This window comes from Ursus arctos, unplaced genomic scaffold (assembly GCF_023065955.2).
Source record: "Ursus arctos isolate Adak ecotype North America unplaced genomic scaffold, UrsArc2.0 scaffold_9, whole genome shotgun sequence".
Classification (NCBI taxonomy): domain Eukaryota; kingdom Metazoa; phylum Chordata; class Mammalia; order Carnivora; family Ursidae; genus Ursus; species Ursus arctos.
Genome location: NW_026623111.1, coordinates 17151466 through 17172704, shown reverse-complemented (window position 1 = coordinate 17172704; position 21239 = coordinate 17151466). Strand labels below are relative to the sequence as shown.

The 21239-nt window shown below is 44.0% G+C and overlaps 1 protein-coding gene across 2 annotated transcripts in view; it reads left to right on the top strand.

The window, feature by feature from the left end:
- ADGRA3 (adhesion G protein-coupled receptor A3) overlaps nucleotides 1-21239 on the top strand; it is a 123672-nt gene that overhangs the window by 35592 nt on the left and 66841 nt on the right. For both annotated transcript variants that reach the window (XM_057309566.1, XM_026514509.3), the window contains exons 3-4: nucleotides 11937-12008; nucleotides 18229-18300. In XM_057309566.1, the coding sequence (XP_057165549.1) occupies nucleotides 11937-12008; nucleotides 18229-18300 (144 nt within the window). The remainder of the gene's footprint in view (nucleotides 1-11936; nucleotides 12009-18228; nucleotides 18301-21239) is intronic.

Below are 21239 nucleotides of genomic sequence, written 5' to 3'. Positions count from 1 at the left end.
TGATCACATGTCTTAAATCAAAAGTCTTTTTTTTTTAAGTAGGCTCCATGTGCAGTGTGGAACCCAACACGGGGCTTGAACTCATGACCCTGAGATCAAGACCTGAGCTGAGATCAAGAGTCAGACACTTAACCAACTGGCCACCCAAGTGTCCCTTAAATCAAAAGTCTTAAAGTTAGGTTTTTACATTTATATAAACACATGAAAATAGCACATATACGTATAAAGTAGCAGTACATTCATATTTATACATACACGTGTCTGTATACGTATGTGTGTGCACATACACATATGTAAAATGTTCTTGGCACAGCAGTGCTTAATTCTCAGATTTTCTTATTTCTGTTTTCATTCAACTATTCCTGTCCTGTTCCACGTAGGCCATGTGTCTCAGAGGAGGCTGGTCATACCAGTGCCAGGCCTGACTAGGCGGAGGACAGTCCTTTACTCACATTCCATGGGCCCAGGGTGAGCAGTGGGCACTGGCCAGTGTAACCGAGTCAGGATTTGCTCAGGGCTTTTTGGGAAAGGAATTTCCTTACTGTCATCAGGATGGATGATTGTACGGTCTAGAGGCCGTCTTGCCACGGGCTTGGGCCGGAGCCGACACACTGAAGAGCAGGGAGTAGGGCCCATCGTGGTCAGCAGGGGGAGGCTGGAGGGACCTTGCTGAAGCAGGGCTGTCCCTGGACTGTTACAGTTGTGGGGGGCAGTCTGTTCCCGTTCGGCTGTTTCTTGTAAGAAAAGTCACTGTGCTTGACAGAGAGCCTTAGCGTGTAGCACGTTGTCAGGCACTGAGTAGGTGCGTGGGTAATAATGGGAGGATCAGTGGGATCTTTTCTTTCCCAAGGAAGGATGACAGGGATGCCTAGGTTATGAATGGTGTCTGTTGTGTTTATAAACATGTTTTATTTTGGGGCCCTCGGGTTGCTGGGGTTGTTCATGTGCGTCATAAAAAGTATGGGCAGCTTAGCTAATGGTCTGTGCTATGCTGTGAATTCTACCCTTTTACATATTTTCCGTCATTTCTTGATGATAAATCTCTATGCATGATAAAAACATACTAGGTTGCCGCAAACATATTAGGTGATATGAAGATGATGCTGTGATTGTTTTTAGCTAAGGGCCTGTTTATACCTGAATCCCAGGACGTCACATGCCTTTTGTAGGACCACAGATGCAGATATAGACAGATAGATAGACCACAGATACATGCATATGTGTATATATATGAGTATACACACACACACACAGAGGGACCACATATGGATAGATAGGCAGGCAGACAGACACACATACATATACATACATATATTACATATATGTATATATATATATATATGAGAGCGTGTGTGTACACGCACACACATACATACATACACACACACATACGCAGGGACTAAGATCCCAGTAATGACTTTGGGACCCGGGCCATCTCTGTTTGGAAGCATTTTTACCTAAGCTCAGCATTTCACACAGACCCTTCAAAGCCCAAACCTGAGTCTTGGCCTCACTGCCGCTGCGTGAGGGAGGCCATGCATGCCTGGGTGGGACCTACCCTCCCCCCCCCCGTGCTGTCTCCGTGGGAGAACAGCACACTTCGAAAAAAAAAAAAAGGAGAGGGGCGCCTGAGAGGCTTAGTTGTTTAAGCATCTGTCTTCAGCCCTGGTCACGATCCCAGGGTCCTGGGCTCGAGTCCCATGTCAGGCTCCCTGCTCAGTGGGGAGTCTGCTTCTCCCTCTCCCTCTGCCTGCTGCTCCCCCTGCTTGTGTGCTCTTTCTCTCTCTCTGTCAAATAAATAAATAAGATCTTTAATTAAAAAAAAGAAAAAGAGATGATATGGCAAGGCTCTTACTGTTCTGGCCTTGAGAAGGAAGGACGGGGATGGGAGGGGGGGCCGGCAAGAGTTTCAGAGGAAGTGTCCTGTCAATAGAGCCTTTGTCTGTGAGCATGAGCTCAGACAGAGCTCCTTCTTCCTCCAGGTTCCTGCTGGGACCAGTGGCTGGAAAGGCTCCCCAAGAGCTGAGGGTGGCTGGCCCTTGTGGAAAGACCCTGGTCTTCGTTTTACCTAATTTCAGAGCACAAGATAGACCAAAGAGATCCCATAGCCAGTGGTTTGACCCTTTTGCCAGGAGTTCATGACCAAACACTGATGAATGTCTTCTCAGGCCTTTCCTAGTGCAGCCCCATTGATCCTCTGTGGGCGTGGGAGGTGGGTGTTGGTGCAGAGTGATGGGGAGGGAGGCTTGGGGGGTACTGGGGGCTTTTCTTCCCCAGGAGCCCAGAACTATCTTTCTCACAGTTACATTTTCTACTGTCTTGCTCTTCTCTGATTTGCTGTTGTGATCTTAAAGCTAAAATCTCTATAGATTTTGTAATTTCCATACCAGCCCTTGAATAAGCTCTTGATTCTTTCTGCTGTTTTCATAGCTCTTCTCATTTTCCCTCTCTACCAGGTCATCTAACTAACCTTCTCAGCCTCTGTGTACCACTGTCCCGTTCCTGTGACCGAATCCAAAGACTATCTTGTCCTTCCCTTATGTCCATCAATGCTATTCTTTGAGTTGTATTCTTTGTATTCTTCTGTGATTTTCTTCACTGTAGGATTCCTCTCATGGACTCTGGTTTGCTTCAGGATCTCATTATACTGTCTGTGAAATATCTTAGGGATCTTCTCTTCCAAGACTCTGCAGAGACTTGAGGACTCTGTCTTGGGCTTTCTGTGTATCAGACACAAACTGTGTGAAGGCAGGGTGGCTGAGTGGCTTAAACAACAGACCTTTATTTCCTCCTAGTCCTGGGGGCTGGCAGTTCAAGATCCAGGCTCTGGCAGGGTTGGTTTCTTCTAGGGCCATGAGGGAAGGATCTGTTCTAGGCCTGTTTCCAGGCCGTCTTTTCCCTGTGTCTTTCCGTGGTGTTTCCTCTGTGTGTGTGTCCACATTTCCTCTTTTTTTTTTTTGATTCATTTATTAGAGAGAGAGAGAGAGTGAGGGAGAGAGAGAGCATACAAGCAAGGGCAGAGGGAGAGGGAGAAGCAGACTCCCCTGCTGAGCAGGGAGCCCCATGAGGGGCTTGATCCCAGGACTCTGGGATCATGACCTGAGCCGAAGGTAGACGCTTAACCGACTGAGCCTCCCAGGCGCCCCACATGTCCTCTTCTTATAAGAACACTGGTCACTTTCGATTAGGGCCCACTCCAATGTCCTCATTTTATGTTGATTACCTCTTTAAAGAACCCATCTCCAAATACAGTCCCATTTTGGGGGAAGAGGGGTTAGGACTTCGACATGGAATTTTGGAGGGCACAATTCATCTTATGACAATGCTGTAACATTTTTGTGGATTTACTAATGTGTGTTTTCCCTGCTGTTCCTAATTACTCTGCCTTGGAAGGGATGAAAGAACAGAAAAAAGGACTCAGTTTTTGGCTATTGAGTTCCAAAAGTCCTACCTAGTCCAATATAGAAAAGAGATTCGAGAAAAGGTAACATAAGAGAAACTTCTTCCTTTTCTAGATACACATTCTGTGGGTTCACTGGGGAGTTAGAGGGAATGTAGAAAGAGCTTATATGCTGGTGGGTCCCCAAGAAGGGTCTCGTCTTTGCTTCCCCATCCCTACCGGGTTTAGGGGATGGACAGGGAAAAAGACCATGTAATAAAGCCAATACATGGTTCTGGATCTAAGGACAGAGGGTCTCTGAGTCCTCTTTCCTGGAGAAGAAGCAAACCCTCAAATTCCCAGGGCCCAGTGCAATATAGGAGCAGAAGAACTGGTCACATAGCCATTGAGGCACCTGGACTAGGACAGTCTAGTCGAGTTTCCCAGGGGAACAGCAGAATGGCCCTTGCTGAGCTAAGAGATGGGGTTGTTTGCAAAAAGCTAGTGCTCTTTCTGCAGGAGACTGCTGGTTGGCAGTAAGTGACTTAGGATCTGGGCTACTCACGCTGAGTTCTGGACTGAAGACCTAGCTAGCCGCATAGGTCTTTGTAAATGACATCAGTTTTAGATTTTTCCCAATTACTTGAGAAAACACTGTAGCTGATTTTTTCTTTCATTGCTGGTCATTCCTGTGTATCTCTGCTTAGGTCTTCCACACGTGAACCTGAGAGCTTTTTGTGCTCCAGCACTGGGCTGAAAGCCACTCCCCTCTGCCCCGGGAGCCCTCAACCAAGAACTGAGAGCCGATGGTGGACAACCAGCTGACCACCTCACCTCTCGGGGTGGGACGGGGTGGGGGGGGGTACCCTGCGGCATGCTCTATGCTCTCTTCCACGGTTCCCCAGGTGACTGGAGGTCTCCTCACCATGCCCTTTGTATGGGCTTCCTTCTCATTAAGGGCTGGCCGGTTGAATTAACTAGCAAATATGCCTCAGAGATAAGGAAATCTGCGGGTCAAACTGCTCCTGTCAGTTCTTTTGATTTGAAGAATAGCTTCTGAAGGGGATTCATTCTCTCTCTCTCTCTAATAAAACAAGCCTGGGTGCACATATCCTTCATTTTAGAGTATTGTGATTCTCTCTCTCTCTCTTTTTTAATTTTAAAGATTGATTTGTTTATTTGAGAGAGAGAGAAAGAGCAAGCGAGCATGTGAGTGGGGGGAGGGTCAGAGGGAGAGAATCTTTAAACAGATTCCCCACTGAGCGCAGAGCCCAACGCGGGGCTCGATCTCATGACCCTGAGATCATGACCTGAGCTGAAACCAAGAGTCGGACTCTCAACCTACTGAGCCAACCAAGTGCCCCTAGAGTATTGTGATTCTTGTTACGTATCTGTTAGTATCTAGTGACACTCCTCTGTAGTCTAATTACTGACACTAAGATGACATACTAGCAATGTGTTTGACTCCCTAGCTTCTACTCCATCCCAGATGATGGGTGTGGGTCACCGTAGCACCTCTTTCTAGCTATTGCCAGAGCCAGCCGGAGCCAGTAAGAGTGATGAGGGGTATTTAGCTCTGGGGCTTTGAGAAAGATGTCCTGGCTCCTAAGGAGTTACAGGGATAGAAGCATCCACTCTTTGTCATGACTTTGTGCTTGGAGGTGGTTTGTGGACCTTGGCATCGCCTCACGATTGAGGGTCAGCCTGAAGGCCAAGTTGACATTCTGAGAAGGGCGGAGAAACCCCTTAGGCTGTCCTATGTCTTGATTTCCCTTAATGCCAGAGAATTTCCTTTATTGCTGAAACCTTTTTGAGTAGAAGTTTCTGATACTTGCAGTGAAAAAGCATCTTTTCTGCTACACTTGGCGTTCTTTCCAAGAACTATTCACACACTCCTTTAATTTTGTCTCAGCAATTCTTGTGCACTTTTTCATTTATGTTTTAATAAACATTTATGTTTATGTTTAAATAAGCGATAGACCCTAAAGTTAGACTCCTGTTCCCTAGGGAAGCTGTGATTGGTAAGGGAAGGAGAGATGTTAAATGAGAGAATCTGACTATAAATATCTTTTGGCAAAGCCTGATTAATATGGCTGTTATTAAGTATTATATAATATGTCAAGGAGTTTTTATTATTAAAGGAGAAGTGTATCTTTAAATCTTGTCGCAGTCCTCAGTTTTTCACGAGAGGTATAATGTAGGAACACATGCTGTACGTCATCGGCAACAAATTTATGGACTGCTTTAGCTAAATAAGTACTTGTAGATGCGGTTTAAAATCTGAAAAGGGAAACATAGGTTTTAAAAAAATGAAACTGACATATATTTCTGTTTGCAGCGCTTTTTTGCTTATCCAACACGAGTCAAAAATACACCGACTGAATTTTCTCCTAAAATATCATTTCTCTTCGAGGTGTAGGATTGGGGTCGTTTGGGCCAGGGGGAGGATAGGGACTAATAAGTTGGGTCTGGTGATTAATTATACTCCCTAGGACTTAAAAAGTTGGGGACAAAAAATAATTTGTATTATGAAAATTTTTAAACATACAGATAAATGTAAAGAATTAATGTAGTAACCTCCCCTATCACCAGTGTAACTACCCAGCTGCAATAATTAGTTGTGATTTGCTGTCATTTTTCTCTTCATATTGGAACATGCCTGCACATACACACGTTTGCTGAATTCCTTGAAGGTCAGTTGCAGGCATCCTGACCCTCTGCCTTTATTGAGAAATGTAAGTGGTTATGAATGAGATGCAGCTGTCTCTGTGTTGCCTGAGTTTATGAATATCATCATGATTTTGTAGCTAACTGTAATTTACCAAAGAGATTTTTGTAGTGAGGGTCAGGTAACATAATTCTGTCTCCCGGCCGTGGTGTACTTTCTTATGCATTTATCATCTGTCTTCATCCATTCTGGCCGCTATCACAAAATACCATAAACAGGGTAGCTTGCAAACAACAAACATTTATTTTTCAACAGACATTGAGTTTGGGAGGCTGGGAAGCTCGAGATCAAGGTGCCGGCAGATTCATTGTTCAGTGAGAGACCGCTTCTTAGTTGGCTGTAACCTCTCGTGGTGGAAGGGGATGAGGAAACTTCGGGGTCTCTTTTATAAGGGCATCGACCTCATTCATTAGGTCTCCGCTCTCATGACCTAATCACCTCTCAGAAGCCCCACCTCCTAATTCCATCACTTTGGGAGTTAGGATTTCAATATGAATTTTGGGAAGACACAAACATCCAGACCGTAGCAGTGTCCATCGCACTCTGTAATGTGTGTCTGTCCATCTCGCTGAATCGGTGGACGTGGACCCTGCCCGTGTGGAACTTTTGGTCTCTCAGTGAAGGTGGTTTAAGCAGTGAGTAGAGGGTGATGAGGGCCACAGCAGGGAAAATACAGGGCATTATTGTCCAGAGATATTTTTTTTGGAAAAAGGAATGCTGTTCAAGATGTAAAGGATGAGTGGGAGTTACTCAGGCGTGAAAAACGAGGATGCAGGTGAGGATAGATCCTGGGGGAGGTGGGTCAAGGGCAGAGCAACCCTCTGCCAAGGTCTGGACGTGAGAGAAGTAGGACTCCTTCTGGAAACATCTTGAAATATGACTAGTAATATGAAGAGAGAAAGGCTGACTGAGTGTCAAAGAAAGGTATGGAGCAGAATGGGAATCAGAGTTAGGGCCGGGGCCATGGTGGCGCTTGTAAGTTAGTCTAAAGAGTTTGGAGTTAATTCTGAGGGACCTGGAGCTCTTGGAGGTTTTAACTAGCACAGACACATTCAGAAATATGCTTAGGAAGATCACTTGATTTTTTTTTTTAAGATTTTTTTTTTTATTTATTAATTTGAGAGAGGGAGAGTGTGAGCTAGAGCACAAGCAGGGGGGAGGGTCAGAGGGAGAAGCAGGCTCCCCGCTGAGCAGGGAGCCCAGCATGTGTCTCGATCCTGGCACCCTGAGATCAGGACCTGAGCCGAAGGCAGATGCTCAGTGGACCAAGCCACCCAGGTGCCCCAGGAAGATCACTTTCAATGGAGCATAGCTGGGAGAAGCAAGGACACCAGCCAGCACCGTGTGGGGTGATGACAGCGAGGAGGGAGAGGTGGATGCCTTTGACACCAAGTTGGAAGGCTGGACAATACCACATATAGTAACTTTTTCCAATGAATAAAATGTATCAAACATGCAGAGAATTTGAAAGAATGGTATCTAGCACCTTGCCAGTTTCTTGGCACATTTGCTATATCTATCTTCCTCTTGCCCTAGGTATAAATTGACTTGGTTCCTTTAGTAAATCTCCACTGTGTCAGTCAGGAAGATGTGTTGAAATCCTGACTTCTGGCTCGGCCACTCAGAACTTGGCCAAATTTCATAATCTTTTTGCACGTGAGTTCTTTATCTGTAGCAGGAGTTGTGTCTCCTAGGATTGATTGTAGATCTTAATGGGATGGTAGGCGGCAGACACCAACTCACTAAAATTAGTGATTCGTGTAACTGAGGAGCCCAGAGAGTTAGAGCTGGACTTCAGGCTTGGCTGGATCCAGAGGCTCAGCATTAATTCTCTTTTCCTATCTTTTGCTTCATTAGACAGGCTCTTATTTATTTATTTATTTATTTATTTATTTATTTATATATTTTTAAGTAAGCTCTGCACACCCATGGGGCTTAAACTCATGGCCCTGAGGTCAAGAATTACATGCTTTACCTACTGAGCCAGCCAGATGCCCCATAAACAGGCTCTTATATCATGGTAGCAGAGGGTCCTGGGGTTATCTAATCAAACCAATGGAAATGGCCAATCCTTGTCCCCATCTGCCTCCTCCCCACCACCCCAGGCCCTAGGTTTAGTTGGACCAGGGACATGTAATCCTGCCAACTTACCAAGACGACGGTGTTTGGAAAATCTGGATGGAGGTTGATCGAGTGCTGTACCTGGAGGGGTGGTGTTGGGGATTCTGAGGCACTGTCTGTATGTATGGTCTGTGAGAGAAGTAAGGGTGCTCCTCCCCAGTGCACGGGAGAAGGCAGCAAAAAAAAAAAAAAAAATGTTTAGCACAGTGACATGAAATGATTGATAGCAGTCATAGTTTGAGTACCATTGTTAAATTCTGGAACCTTTCATATGTGCTCTCCTTCCTCACCTCCACCTACTCTAAAGTTTTTGAATTTTTTTTTTTTCCTTAGGAATAAATTTTATTTTTTTCTTCTTTTAAGGTTTTGAATTTTTGAATGACTAGTAGTCTTCCCGTTTCTGCTCTTGCTCTGAAAATGGAGTGGGTGGATAGAGTCTCCTTAGGTCTCTGCCCTGAGTGTGAACACTTGTCCTGGTGCGGGTGGATTTCACGTTAGTGGGCCAGTATCTGGACCTGAGTTTTCCCAGAAGCAGGTCCTGAGATGAAATTCTGGGTTCAGGTGGTTCATCTGAGAGGTGGTCCGAGAAATCTCACATATCAGGGAGTGGACGATGAGAGGGGAGGGAAGGAAGCCGGTGTGTGGTGCCTTTGTGAGCAGAGGCTCCCGTGGCAGGCAGCTGGGCCTGGACCGTTGGGTGCCTGTGTGGAGCACGCTTCCTCCTCCTCCTCCTCCTCCTCCTCCTCCTCACCCTGGAGGCCGGCCTGAACCTGCTCCCCTCTCTCATGGGGTGATGGCTCTTCTCAGGGCCACTTAAACGCCCTTCACCTCTGACTTTCTGGAGTGGCCAAGAGAAAGGCTGCAGGGCATAGTGGCAGGCAGGGGAGCAGCCAGCCTGGGCTGTGCTCTCAAAATCTGCCTCACTAGCCATTTGGGCCCCCGGCAGGTGTCTGGGGATGAGGGAGGCGGAGGCCATGGCTCTGTAGCAGGGAACTTAGTCTCTGCATGATTTTCTTTTCCTGTTGAGGTTGCTACACCAAGGACATCTTTTTTTTTTTTTTTTACTCCTTAGTTAAAAGCTGATTGGAAGTTCGGAAAGAAGGGTAGGATTTGAGAGTTTACCTGAATGTCTTTTGAGACTTTTATTACCATCCAGTTCCATTTTGTGAAGCTACCTGGCCTTTTCAGATATTTTCATTTACTTTATTTAAAAAAAAAATATCTTAGAGGCTGTGGTGCAAAAAAAAAAAAAAAAAAAAAAAAACAAACCAAAAAATCCCAAAATTTAGGTCAGCTGCCAGCATTGACAAAGCTGTTTTCTTGTGGAATATAGAATCTGAGTTCTGATCAATGAAATCCTTATTTAGTAATGGTAATCAGAGCATAGATTTTATGTTTAATGGGTATTTCTTTTTTTTTTAAGATTTTATTTATTTATTTGAGAGAGAGAGAGAGCACACAAGCGGGAGGAGTAGCAGGCTCCCCGCTGAGCAAGGAGCCCGATGTGGGGCTCGATCCTAGGACTCCAGGATCATGACCTGAGCTGAAGGCAGGTACATAACCACCGGAGCCACCCAAGCGCCCCGGTTATTTCTTTTCTTAAAAAAAGAGTTACAACGTACTGGGGGTTCAGTTTTATTTAGACGCATCGGGCTCTGATTTGGGGAGGAGGGTGGAATGGCAGTTCTACCCCCCCGCCCCCAAGAACGCCTGGTGTGTGACACTGGGAGTAAGACTCCAGAAAGGCGGAGTGGTATTTGCTGGCGAGCGTTGTGCTCCTGGCATTACAGACTGCACTTCCAGAGAAGTGTTATGAGACGTTCTGACCGGTGTCTTATCACCATGTATTAAACAGCAAGGCTAGTGTGGGAAGCCAATGTCAGTGACACAGCGAGAATGCTGGACTTGGGGCGTCTGGGTGGCTCAGTCAGTTAAGCATCTGCCTTGGGCTCAGGCCATGGTCCTGGGATCAAGTCCCGCGTCGGGCTCCCTGCTCAGTTGGGGAGCCTGCTTCTCCCTCTCCCTCTGCCTCTCCCCCTGCTTGTGCTCTCTCTCTCTCTCTGTCAAATAAATAAATAAAATCTTAAAAAAAAAAAAAAGAAAGAATGCCAGACTTAGAGTAAATGAATGATTGCCACCATGATGGGCAGACGGCCAGTCTCCTCACGATGTTTTTGTGAAATTTCCAGGAAACCTGTCAGAAACTAACCCTAGCGTTGTCACTGGTATATATCGATAGTTTGAACTGTTAGAAGAAAATAGCACATTATGAAGCAGGCCGTATACATCAGATAGTTTTCATTAGCTGAAGGGTCAGTAAAATTGAACGTGCCTCCCTTCACTGGATGGATCGGTGCTCATTGCAGTAAGACTTCCGTGGGGTTCTTCTCTTCAGCACAGGTAGACGGGTGAAGTCAGACACTTTCTGAGTTGGAGTGGTTTGAAAAGGGGTAAACACCAGATTTTTCTCTAGCTTATAGACTGTGTGGGGTCAGGCTATAATCCCATGATGGAGCAATAGATATAAAGGATCCCAGAGACTTGTCACCTCAATGTCATAACAGGCGACACCAGTGGCCCAAAATACACTTCTACGAAGCCCTTTTAAATCTCCAGTAAGTAAGAGACTAAAGGACCTGGTGAGGTGGTTTGTAGTGGGTGTTGCTCTGCATTTCTATATTTTCTCACCAACTCTGTGTGCATCCCTATGGATGAGGGGCAGGGTTGCCATTCTTAGGGAAGGAAGGGAGAAGGGAAGGACAAGAGAAGTAGCAGAGTTTCTTCTGCTCATAGTGTGATGTCAGGTGCCTTGAGAGATGACTGGAAACTACTCGTGACTTCAGTGGGCAAGGTTATGAGGGAGTCCGGCTCAAGGGTCTGACAAAGCTCAAGTGTGGGCCAGCCACGGGCAGGAATGTGGTCAGGGAAAAGGGGCTTCTAAGTGCTCCTGCAGTTGAATGTCTGCTGTCTTTGAGGTCTGTGTGAACATTTGCATGGGGACGACTTGAGTCCCCAGCTGGGCCCAGGTACCCACCAGAGAGCAGCAGCCTTAGCAGGTGGCCCAGATCCTCACTGGTGGAGGGCCGTGGCTGTGGCGCTCACCACTGGCCCCTGGTGGCGGTGTGCTGACATGGCAGGGCTGCGCATGAGAGTGGGAGTAAATGGAGACTGCCCTCAGATGCCAGAGCCTTGGGGGCTGCTGGAGCTTTGCCTTGAGCTACATGTTGTGAATGATCGCATTGTTATTTTATAGGAATCCTAGCCGCAAAAGCTCAGGGAGGGAAAAATATGAAAAACTCAGTGACATGAATTTTAGAGTATATTTTAGAAGATGGTTTTTAAAAATTCAGTTTAATTATGTTCACAAACATAATCTGATTTATTTTGACAAAACTCAAGTGTAGCATACTGAGGAGGAAATTGTAGAATGTTTAGGATTGTAGTTTGGGCATGACTTTGAATTTGAATAATATAGGGACGTATATATCTTTTTTGGTAGATGCCTTTATTATATTGACCAAAACAAGTGGCTTTGGAACCAGATTTCTTGAATTTGAATTTTGGCTCTGCCACTTACTATAGGGGTTAACCTTTTTGGCGTTACTTTCCTCCCATTATTGTTGTTTTCTGTATAGCAGGTAACTGTAGTTTGCCTAAATATCACTTACCAGCACTCTAAGTGATAACTTTTATTCTGTTTTTTAACAGAGACCTCCGAAATAATCTTATTAGTAGTATAGATCCAGGTGCCTTTTGGGGACTGTCATCGCTAAAAAGATTGTAAGTATTTGAATTGCTTGCTTACGAGTTTGAACTGTTCTCTTCTTTTTCTTCTTTCTTTTTTTTTTTAAAGATTTTATTTTACAGCTAGATAGAGGGCGCACGAGAGAGAGAGAGAGAGAGAGAGAGAGAGAGAGAGAGCGCGAGCGTGGGGGGAGGAGCAGAGGGAGAGGGACAAGCAAACTCTGTGCTGAGCGTAGGACAGGGGTCTCCATCTCACCACCTTGAGATCATGACCAAAGTCAAGAGTGGGACACTTAAAACCGAATGAGCCGCCCAGGCGCCCCGAATTGTTCTTCTGTAGTAACCATTAATCTACTTCAAGCTTTAACATGATTAAAAAAATGGGTTTTAAACAATTTTTAGTTTATTGGCTAAGTCCATGATAGAAACAAAAAGAATATTTAATATAAGTAGCATAGAAAGTGGTTAATTTGTGCAGTAATTTGATTTGATGGTAGATGGCTGTGTCCTTCTTAGGCTAATAAAATGACGACTGTACTGGCTTTGCCAGTAATCATCATATGTAATGCGTAGAGGGTTTTGAAGTTCTGAATGCAAACTCGTATCTGTTGTATATGCATTCAATTGACGCCCCTTTCTACTAATGGTTTAAAGTCTTTGCTATTGCATGTATATTTTATCTGTGTATTATTATTTCAAAACCTACAGTGCAGTTTTTACTACTTCTTTTTTTTTTTTTTTTAAGTTTTTATTATTTATTTGACAGAGAGACAGCCAGCAAGAGAGGGAACACAGGCAGGGGGAGTGGGAGAGGGGGAAGCAGGCTCCCAGCGTTGGAGCCTGATGTGGGGCTCTATCCCAGAACGCCGGGATCACGCCCTGAGCGGAAGGCAGAGGCTTAACGACTGAGCCACCCAGGCGCCCCTACTACTTCTGAAACTCAGCAGCTCCCCTTCACTCCTTACTATGCGGTTTTCACAGCTGTCGTGTGCGCGTGCTCGTATTGGGGACGTAACCCTACACGCGGGCCCTGTGGACTGTCCCACCATCCCTTAGTCCTTCCAAAGACATTTCTTACTATTAAGTGCTGGCTGCCTACCATGGGCTGACTTCTTGGGAAGAGCGCACAGACCCTTGAGGGCAACTAGATAATGAAAATACGCCCTCCCACGCGTGCTCGTCAGAGCTAAAGTCATAGGAAGAATGTGCCGAGGAAAGGAGGGGCCAGCTGGGAGGGGAACGGCCTGCCCCAGCAGCAGACCTTCAGATCTGCCCTTGCTCCCGAGGGATGGGCACTGCCTATTGCCAAATAACAAAACCGGCGTTCTAAGCAGAGTGGGCGTCCATGTGGAGCCAGAGCATGGAGGACAAAGGGGGGGAAGAGGGGTTTAAGTGGGTTATGGAGAGATTAGGCTTTCCTAGGGCTAAGATGACCTGCCATGTTAAAGAACTTTGTCTCTTTTCAGACAGTGTGGGGCCAGCAGGACTTATTGAATCCGGAGCTGACATCAGATTTGTGTTTCAGAATATTCTTGATGGCAGGAAGGAGAAACCGCTTCAGTGCGGAGAACTGGGGACAGAGGATGTTGGGGATGAAGCGATGGACGATGCTTTCGTTCTTCCTAATAGGAGGCCCTTCCTCTGTCCCTGTCTCTCTCTCTTTCTCTCTCCTTTTATTTTATTTGTTTGGTTCTATCATGTTCTTTTATTTACTTAAAGATTTTATTTTTAAGTAATCTCTACACCCGACATGGGGCTCGAACTCACAACCCTGAGATCAGGAGTCGTCTGCTCTACTGACTGAGCCAGCCAGGTGCCTCTCTCTTGTGCTCTTTTACTATTTAACGTTTATAAAGTATTGGGGGTGTCTGGCTCCTTTTTTTTTTTTTTTAACTTTTTCTTTGTTTCCCATGTTATTTGTATAATAAAATAAGCTATGTTTGCTCCGAGTTGAATCATGCCAGGACGTACTGAAATGCTGACAAGGACCTTCCCTCCTGATACTTTTGACGTTTTGTATCTATTATTCTCTCATTCCAAACTCGTTCCTTTTTACAGTCAGATCCAGTTGTAAGAGTTGGCTGTGCTATTTTTGCTGATTAAAAAAAAAAAAATCACTTGTGCAAATATAATTTTTTTTTTCATCTAAAACGTATCCTCTGAAGCTCTCTCCTCTCCGTCCCCTGTCTTGGTGAGTTGTAGTGTTCAGAATTCTAGAAGACGAGGTGTAGTAGGAGTTAAAGGGTTCTCTCTTCATTGTGTAACACTGTTTGAAATTTCAGTGAGACTCTGTGGGAGGGAACGATATTACCATGGATTTTGTCGAGGGCGTTGGATGGCGGTTCATTGTTTTTATCATACTTCTCTGCGCTCAGGACACCCTGGGATGTCTGCTGGACGTCTTGCCCTTGATCCTTTTCTTCCTTGTGCACTTTGCTCTCCATTATTTCCCAGTTAAGGCTTTTTAATGAGGCAAGTCAGAAAAACTGGCCCGTCTCTAGTAGGTCAGTGGTGTTAATGGAGACTGGAGTTCTGGCTAGGGAAGATAAGTGTTGGAGGCGAGTGGGCATTACGTGGGCATTGGAGTTGCAGTGGATCAAGGGGTAGAGTTTGGTTTACAGCCCAGTAACAGTAGTAACTGGGTCCACCGGTGGGAACAGGTGGTGAGACAGAGAGCAGCGTCAGTTCCGCTGAACAAAAATTGAGTCTGTGGTGGGTGCCCAGCAGTGTGCCTGGCTCCAGAGGTACAGGGGTAATTCAGGAACCCCTCGAGGGCTTGGCAGTCTAGTGGAGTCCTGTGCACCAGCCAGGAGCCTACTTATAGAGAGAGGGAGCCGTAGCTAGAGCGTAGCTGCTGAGAGCTGCTAGGACTCAGCCATTCTGAGGCAGGCAAGGGTGTGGAACAGGGCCCCAGATAGGCTGCGTGCACCAGTCAGGGAAGAGCAGGTCAGTAAGCTTGGTTGCTGACAGTGAGTCACTTTCTTTGTGCTTCTCACCAGGTGCACACAGACACTGTGTTTGGATGGGTCACTTTGAATCAGGGGTAGGAACAGAAGGCCTCAAGTAGGAAGCGGGAGTGTGGGTGTGAGACCCACCGTATCAGAAACTGGGGCTGAGGCCGAACCATCTTTGTTTTATTTGTTCCTCCTGGAAATTCTGAGTTTGGAAATATCTAGAATATCTTTCCCTCCAGGCTTTTCCCTCCCCCCCTCCTATGGGGGGATATGATGTCATATTGCCAGACAAGACAGACAACCTATTCTCTCCCTTTGTGATTGGCCCCACTTTATTCCCAGCTTTTTGAGAGGGAAGCTTTTTTTAGGAAGATGCATGCTAATAATATCTTCATGTCGAGACACAGGTTGAAGGGAACTTGACTGCTAATAAAAAGCGGTTTCATCAGGATGTTTTAAGGATAATGCAGAATATCTTAGATTCTCTATCCGGCTCTTTATCCTTCAGTAAATAATGTCTCAAGTACTTCCATCCAAAATAAATAAATAAATTTCTTGTTCAGTAGCATTTAACTACTGATACCGTCCCTGGCACTGCCTGGGCATTTTTCCATTGCATTACACAGTAAGTAGTCTCTTGTGTTCTTGCCTAGAAAGGTAATTGCCATTTATAATATTCTTCCCAGTAGAAAATACATTCTTAATTTCAAACAGCTGACGTGTAATGGAACTTATGGTATACGACTTGCAAGCTGAGAGAGTCGTATATGTAAACTCAATGAGATACAAAGATATTCTGTGGTGGTAATGTTTGCCGGTTGCTTGTGGATACAGGCGCTCTTTCTTATGAGGCTCTAAATCATTCATTTCAGTTGTGCCTCTCACTCGACACACATAAAGCGTTTCTGTAAGCGTCCCATGGCTTTGCCTTTATTTTATAGATAATTTGAATCAGGAAGATTAAGTGGCTTTCTGAAGGATAAACTACCAAAAGTAGGTAAAACCTAGACCCATTCAGTTTCTCTTTTGCTTTATCAACAAATTCAAGCTGATTCTCAATCTAAATAAAAACCCATTATCAATACCTAAATACCATTTTAAGTAGGTATAGCTATAATGAAATTGTTTCCAAAGAATCAGTGGTAATTACACCAGTTAAAGCCCAGAAGTGAGACAAGATAATGAATAGAGCCCAGAAATGCTTGTTTAAGCAGCAATTCACAAAATGATGCCTAATTTTCTTAAACAGTAAAACCCAGAAATAAAAGGAAAATCAGCTGGAATAAAAAAAAGTCCCATCGGATTAAATACTTTGCTTTAGTATTCTGAGGAGCAGGAGCCTGGAGCAGATCAGGCGCAGATAAAGTTTTGTATTGCTTAAGATTTTTTTTTTTAAATCAAAAATTACCATAAGGGGCACCTGGACGGTCAGTCGGTTAAGAGTCTGCCTTCGGCTCAGGTCATGATCTCAGGTTCCTGGGTCCCTGCTCAGCGGGGAGTCTGCTTCTTCCTCTCCCTCTGCCTCCTCCCCCCCTGCTCACGCTCTGTCTCTGTCTCTCAAATAGATAAATAAAATCTTTAAAAAAAAAAATGTTGCCATAAGATAGGGAAGGCGGAGCTGTGAAATTAGGGCAACTCAGGATTACCTAAACTAGGTTTCAGAATATCTAGGGGAGAAACTTAGTGCCTAGGTACCTGTTTGAGATGCCGGGTCCTTATCATTTCTGGGTTCTAATACAGCTGATACAGTTTCTGGTGTTATATACAATTTAGAACCCAACAATTTTAGTTCAGAGATGGGTGGAACAAGATGCTTCTCTAGAGAGTAACTCAGAGCATGACTCAAAGAATAGGTACTTTTCCACTGCAAAGAATAATATGGACATTGAAGAAAAGGTGATAGAAATATTTTTGAAAGTTTGGTTTAGAATCTTATCCTAATTCTTTTATCGAAATCCAAGGGGTGAATAATTCCTAAGTAGGAACTGATAAAAATTAAGATTCACTGTTTTAGGTTTTCTTGCATATAGTTTAGCAAGTGTAGCGATGGAAAAAATGCTGAAAGCCATGCTATCTTACTTGAAGGTTACAGAAATTGTCATTTATTATCTCCCAGTAAGAATGTAGTCTCTTGATTAAAATTTAAAATTGTGTTTGCTGTCTGTGGTGTGGAAAAAAATAGTGCAGAAAGAACACAATATCTACTACACATTTTACGTAGGTAAAAAGTTTCATGGATTGAGGAGAAAAAAAAATATTTAGGAAGTAACATTTGATGGGAACTATAAGAAGTGAAGAGTGGGGTGGGACACCTGGGTGGCTCAGTCAGTTAGTTGTCTGACTTCAGCTCAGGTCATAATCTCAGGGTTCTGGCAGTGAGCTCCATGTGGGGCTCCACGCTCAACAGGGAGTCTGCTACTCCCTCTGCCCCTCCACCCCTTGTGTGTGTGCTCTTGCTTTCTCAAATAAATAAATAAATAAATAAATAAATAAATAAATAAAATCTTTTAAAAAAAAGTTTAGAGTGGGGTGTCCACGTGACTTAGCTGGTTAAGTGTCCAACTCTTGATTTTGGCTCAGGTCATGATCTTGGAGTCATGAGATTGAGCCCCTCCTCAGGCTCCACGCTCAGTGGGGCATCTGCTTGGACTTCTGTCTCTCCCTCTCTCCCTCCTCCCTTCTCCCCCGCCCTCTCTTTCTCTAAAATAAATAAATCTTTAAAAAGAAGAATTTAAGAGTGATGGGAAAAAAATAACTAGACCATTATTTAGATAAAGCTAAAGTAATTTGGCTTGGAGACTAAACGATAGATCTGTGAGGTATAAGCAAACTCAGTTTTCATTACAGTCAAAACGTCTGACTATTTAAGCATTTTGGTAATTTTCCCCTTTATCTTTTGTCTGTCTGGTGTTCTCTGAGACTGGGCTCTGTCCCTAACTTCTGCAGCATTAAGAACGGTGTAGGTCATCTAAGGAATTCTCTCACAGACAGTAAGATAGATTTAGTCTCATTTTTACCACTCCAGTTCTATCGTGAGTCATTTTACAGGAGCAAATGCTTGAAATATAAAGGGCACTATAATTAGACAGCGTTTAGTCTGTATGCGCTAAGTAGGTGAAAGCAAGGATTATTTTTTTCTCTCCGTGCTCCCCTTAACTCACTTGAAGTAGGTAAACTTCTCAGGGATGCTGAGAAGAAAGGTCTTTCATGATACGTGGGTGCTGTTCTTGAATATTGAACGTATGAAACCTTCATTAACCAAGAGAACTAATCGAAGACACTTTTTTCCCCTTTCTCTTTAGGGATCTGACAAATAATCGAATAGGATGTCTGAACGCAGACATATTTCGAGGGCTCACCAATCTGGTTAGGCTGTAAGTACGTCTTCTCTATTAAAGTATAAGAAAGCATGTGAACTGGTACCCAAATATTTATAGACACCTATGACATGTCTGATAGTAAAGTAGCAGCTGTCAGGATTATAGAAGGAGAAAGAGATAAGGAGCTGGAAATTCAGTCCTGGGGATACAGTGTCATCAGAACATAATATTATGTATCATGGGCACACACGCATATACACACAGAGCCCCTCAATGGGATATATGCCTCAGAGAATATGTTCATGTTGAGAGAGATGGTCAGAAGCTTTGCTGGTCTGGATACATTTCCTGGAAGGGGTGAAACCTGAGCGGATGGTCCAGAGATTGCAAAGCTTTGATTAGTTAGAAAGGAAAAGAAGCAGAGCTGATGATGCGTGAAGGTGGAAGGTGAGAGCAAAGCCAGTGTCAGGGGGAGAGCTGTTGGTGTGAAGAGCAAAACCACCATTGGAATCATGCCTCTCTCTGACTTTGTGATTTGGGGTGAATTCACTTTTCTGAGCTTCTCTGTTTTTTTCATCTGTTAAAGTCGGTTTATCATACTTCAAAGTTACAAGGATTAATTAAAATTTGAATGATCTGTATCTCTTATAATTTATATATAATATAAATGCAGAAGAACTTTGTATAAGCCATCAAATACATTTTTATTTTCTTTTTAAAATGAGAAGGCTCTGTTTGGGAGTAACTTAGAAGGAAGGCTGATTATCTTTAGTAGAACTTTATATGGGAACATATGAAAGGCAGACAGGGGCTTAGAACTGATTTAACCATAGGAAGCCACTGAAGGACATTTACGTTGGGAAAGTGGCATAAAATCCTGTTTTACAGAATAGTTGTCTGGGAATAGGGTGCAGGATGAAATTTGGGATTGAGGGTCAAAGGTCTAGCTTTAAGGCTTGTCTGTGCCTCATTCTTTCTGTGGCTTTTCAGAATGTTCCTGCAACTTCATTCATGTTAACTTTGCGAAAGCTCTCAGGGGCTTTAATAGTGGGGTCATTTCATTTCTGCAGTAAAGTGAGGGGACTTCAGATCACTCGTTAGGATACTACTGGGTACTCCTGCCCCTTAGCAAGCTTGCAGTATTTTTCAGTGAGCTCTTTAATTTGGGAGGAGAGATATATGGCCAAACTTAAGTGTTTAAGTATAAGATTGATTTGGTGTACAGCTTTGCTCATAACTTGAAATTAATTAAACCAATTGCATTTTTCTTTTTTTGTGGCTGGATTGCAGCAATTTTATTTCGGTGCTTCTATTATCTCTTCCTGAGAGTCTTGTATTTTTGGTTTTGAGGACTGCATAAGAATTGGCAAAATGAGGCATTTATGAAGGAAAAATCTATTATATTTTTGGATAGCTGTGACTCAAGCAATGAAAAAGAGTCTGGAGTTTATTGTTTCAACTTCAGTTCCAGATGAATTTGTAACTTTGGCCCAGGGATTCTTGACCCATCAGCAAATGTTCTTTAGGCAAAAGAGCTAGAAGGGACAGTCTTTACATTTTACTTACTATTTCCTCACTTTTTTTTTTTGCCTCCTGCCTCAAAAGCCGAAGGTTTTGGAAGTCTTAAAGCTTGGGTCCGTCTCTTACATTTTTATTAATTCTGTGATACCTGTTGTGAGAATTTACAGGACATTTATCCAGGTGAATCATTAGAACAGAAGAATAGCACAGCCAAGTTTGTTACCTTGAGGTTTGGTTGAGTGATTTTGTAGCCCATGTAATAGGTCACTGTGGCTCTTTCAAATGCAACAGTCTGTGGCATATACAGGAATAAACCTGGCTTTATATCCTTTAAAGACTGTTCTAAGAAAAATTGCCAATTGAGGTAGCTTTTCAACGTCAGGAATGCATTGCACTGGAGATGCTTATAATAATTTGGGTTGACACAGGTCTAGAGTCATGGGCCAAGAAACTATGGACAAGTGTGCTGTATGGACAGCAGCAACCTGCAGATTTCTAGGCTTTCTGCGCCAGCCTGTATGCTTGCTGGTTGTGAAGGGTGTTAACAATCTGTGTTTCCCACCGGGAAGAAAAGCATCTTCTCAGTTGAACACGTGGAAAAGGGAATTTGATTAGCAGTTGGGGATGTAGTGCATTCTTACATAAAGTCTGACTCCCACCCAGAAGAGCAGGTGTATAGAAGAAGGGAATCCAGAGTGGATCACTCTTTATAGATATTTCCTTTACTGCTTCTTTAGCTGGATTTTCTGGGTTGCCTTGGAACCTGGGATCTGGGACCGGTGGGGCCTCTTAGCCAAGGAGGCTGGAGTGGAGGCCCCCCACGGTCTGGGTGAGACCTTGGCAGACAGACAGTAGCCTTCTCACCCATACTTCTCATCGTTTTGAAGCAAATCATGGCTTTGGAGTTGTAGGTTAAGAATTCAAAAACAACTGGGCACCTGGGAGGCTCAGTTGGTTGAGTGTCTGCCTTCAGCTCAGGTCATGATCCCAGGGTCCTGGCTCCAGCCCAGCTTCTCCCTCCCCTTCTCCCCCAGCTTGTGCTTGCATTCTTTCTCTCTCTTAGTCTCTCTCTGTCAAATAAATAAAATCTCAAAAAAAAAAAAAAAAAAAGAATTTAAAAATAACCTTAAATATGTCTGAGCTTCAGTGGAGATGGGTGTGGGGAGTCGAATTGATTAATGCTGTGTATGGATCTCTGCCTTTGTTGATGGAGAATTTCTGGGGAGAACTGTCTCAGAGAACTGAAGACATACTCCCATAGGTTCCTGCCCCATCCCTCTCCACAGTGGAAATAACTGGCAAACCAAAGATGGGGAGCCAGAAATGAACTTCTGTGAAGTCTCTGTCCTTTACTTAGGGTGTTAATTTCCAGAGGAGTTGTCAGGAGCTCAACAGATCAAAATCTTTCTTTTTTCCCCCCCTTTTTTATGAATTTTATCAGTTTAAATCTTGTATTTTTTTTCCTAAGAATT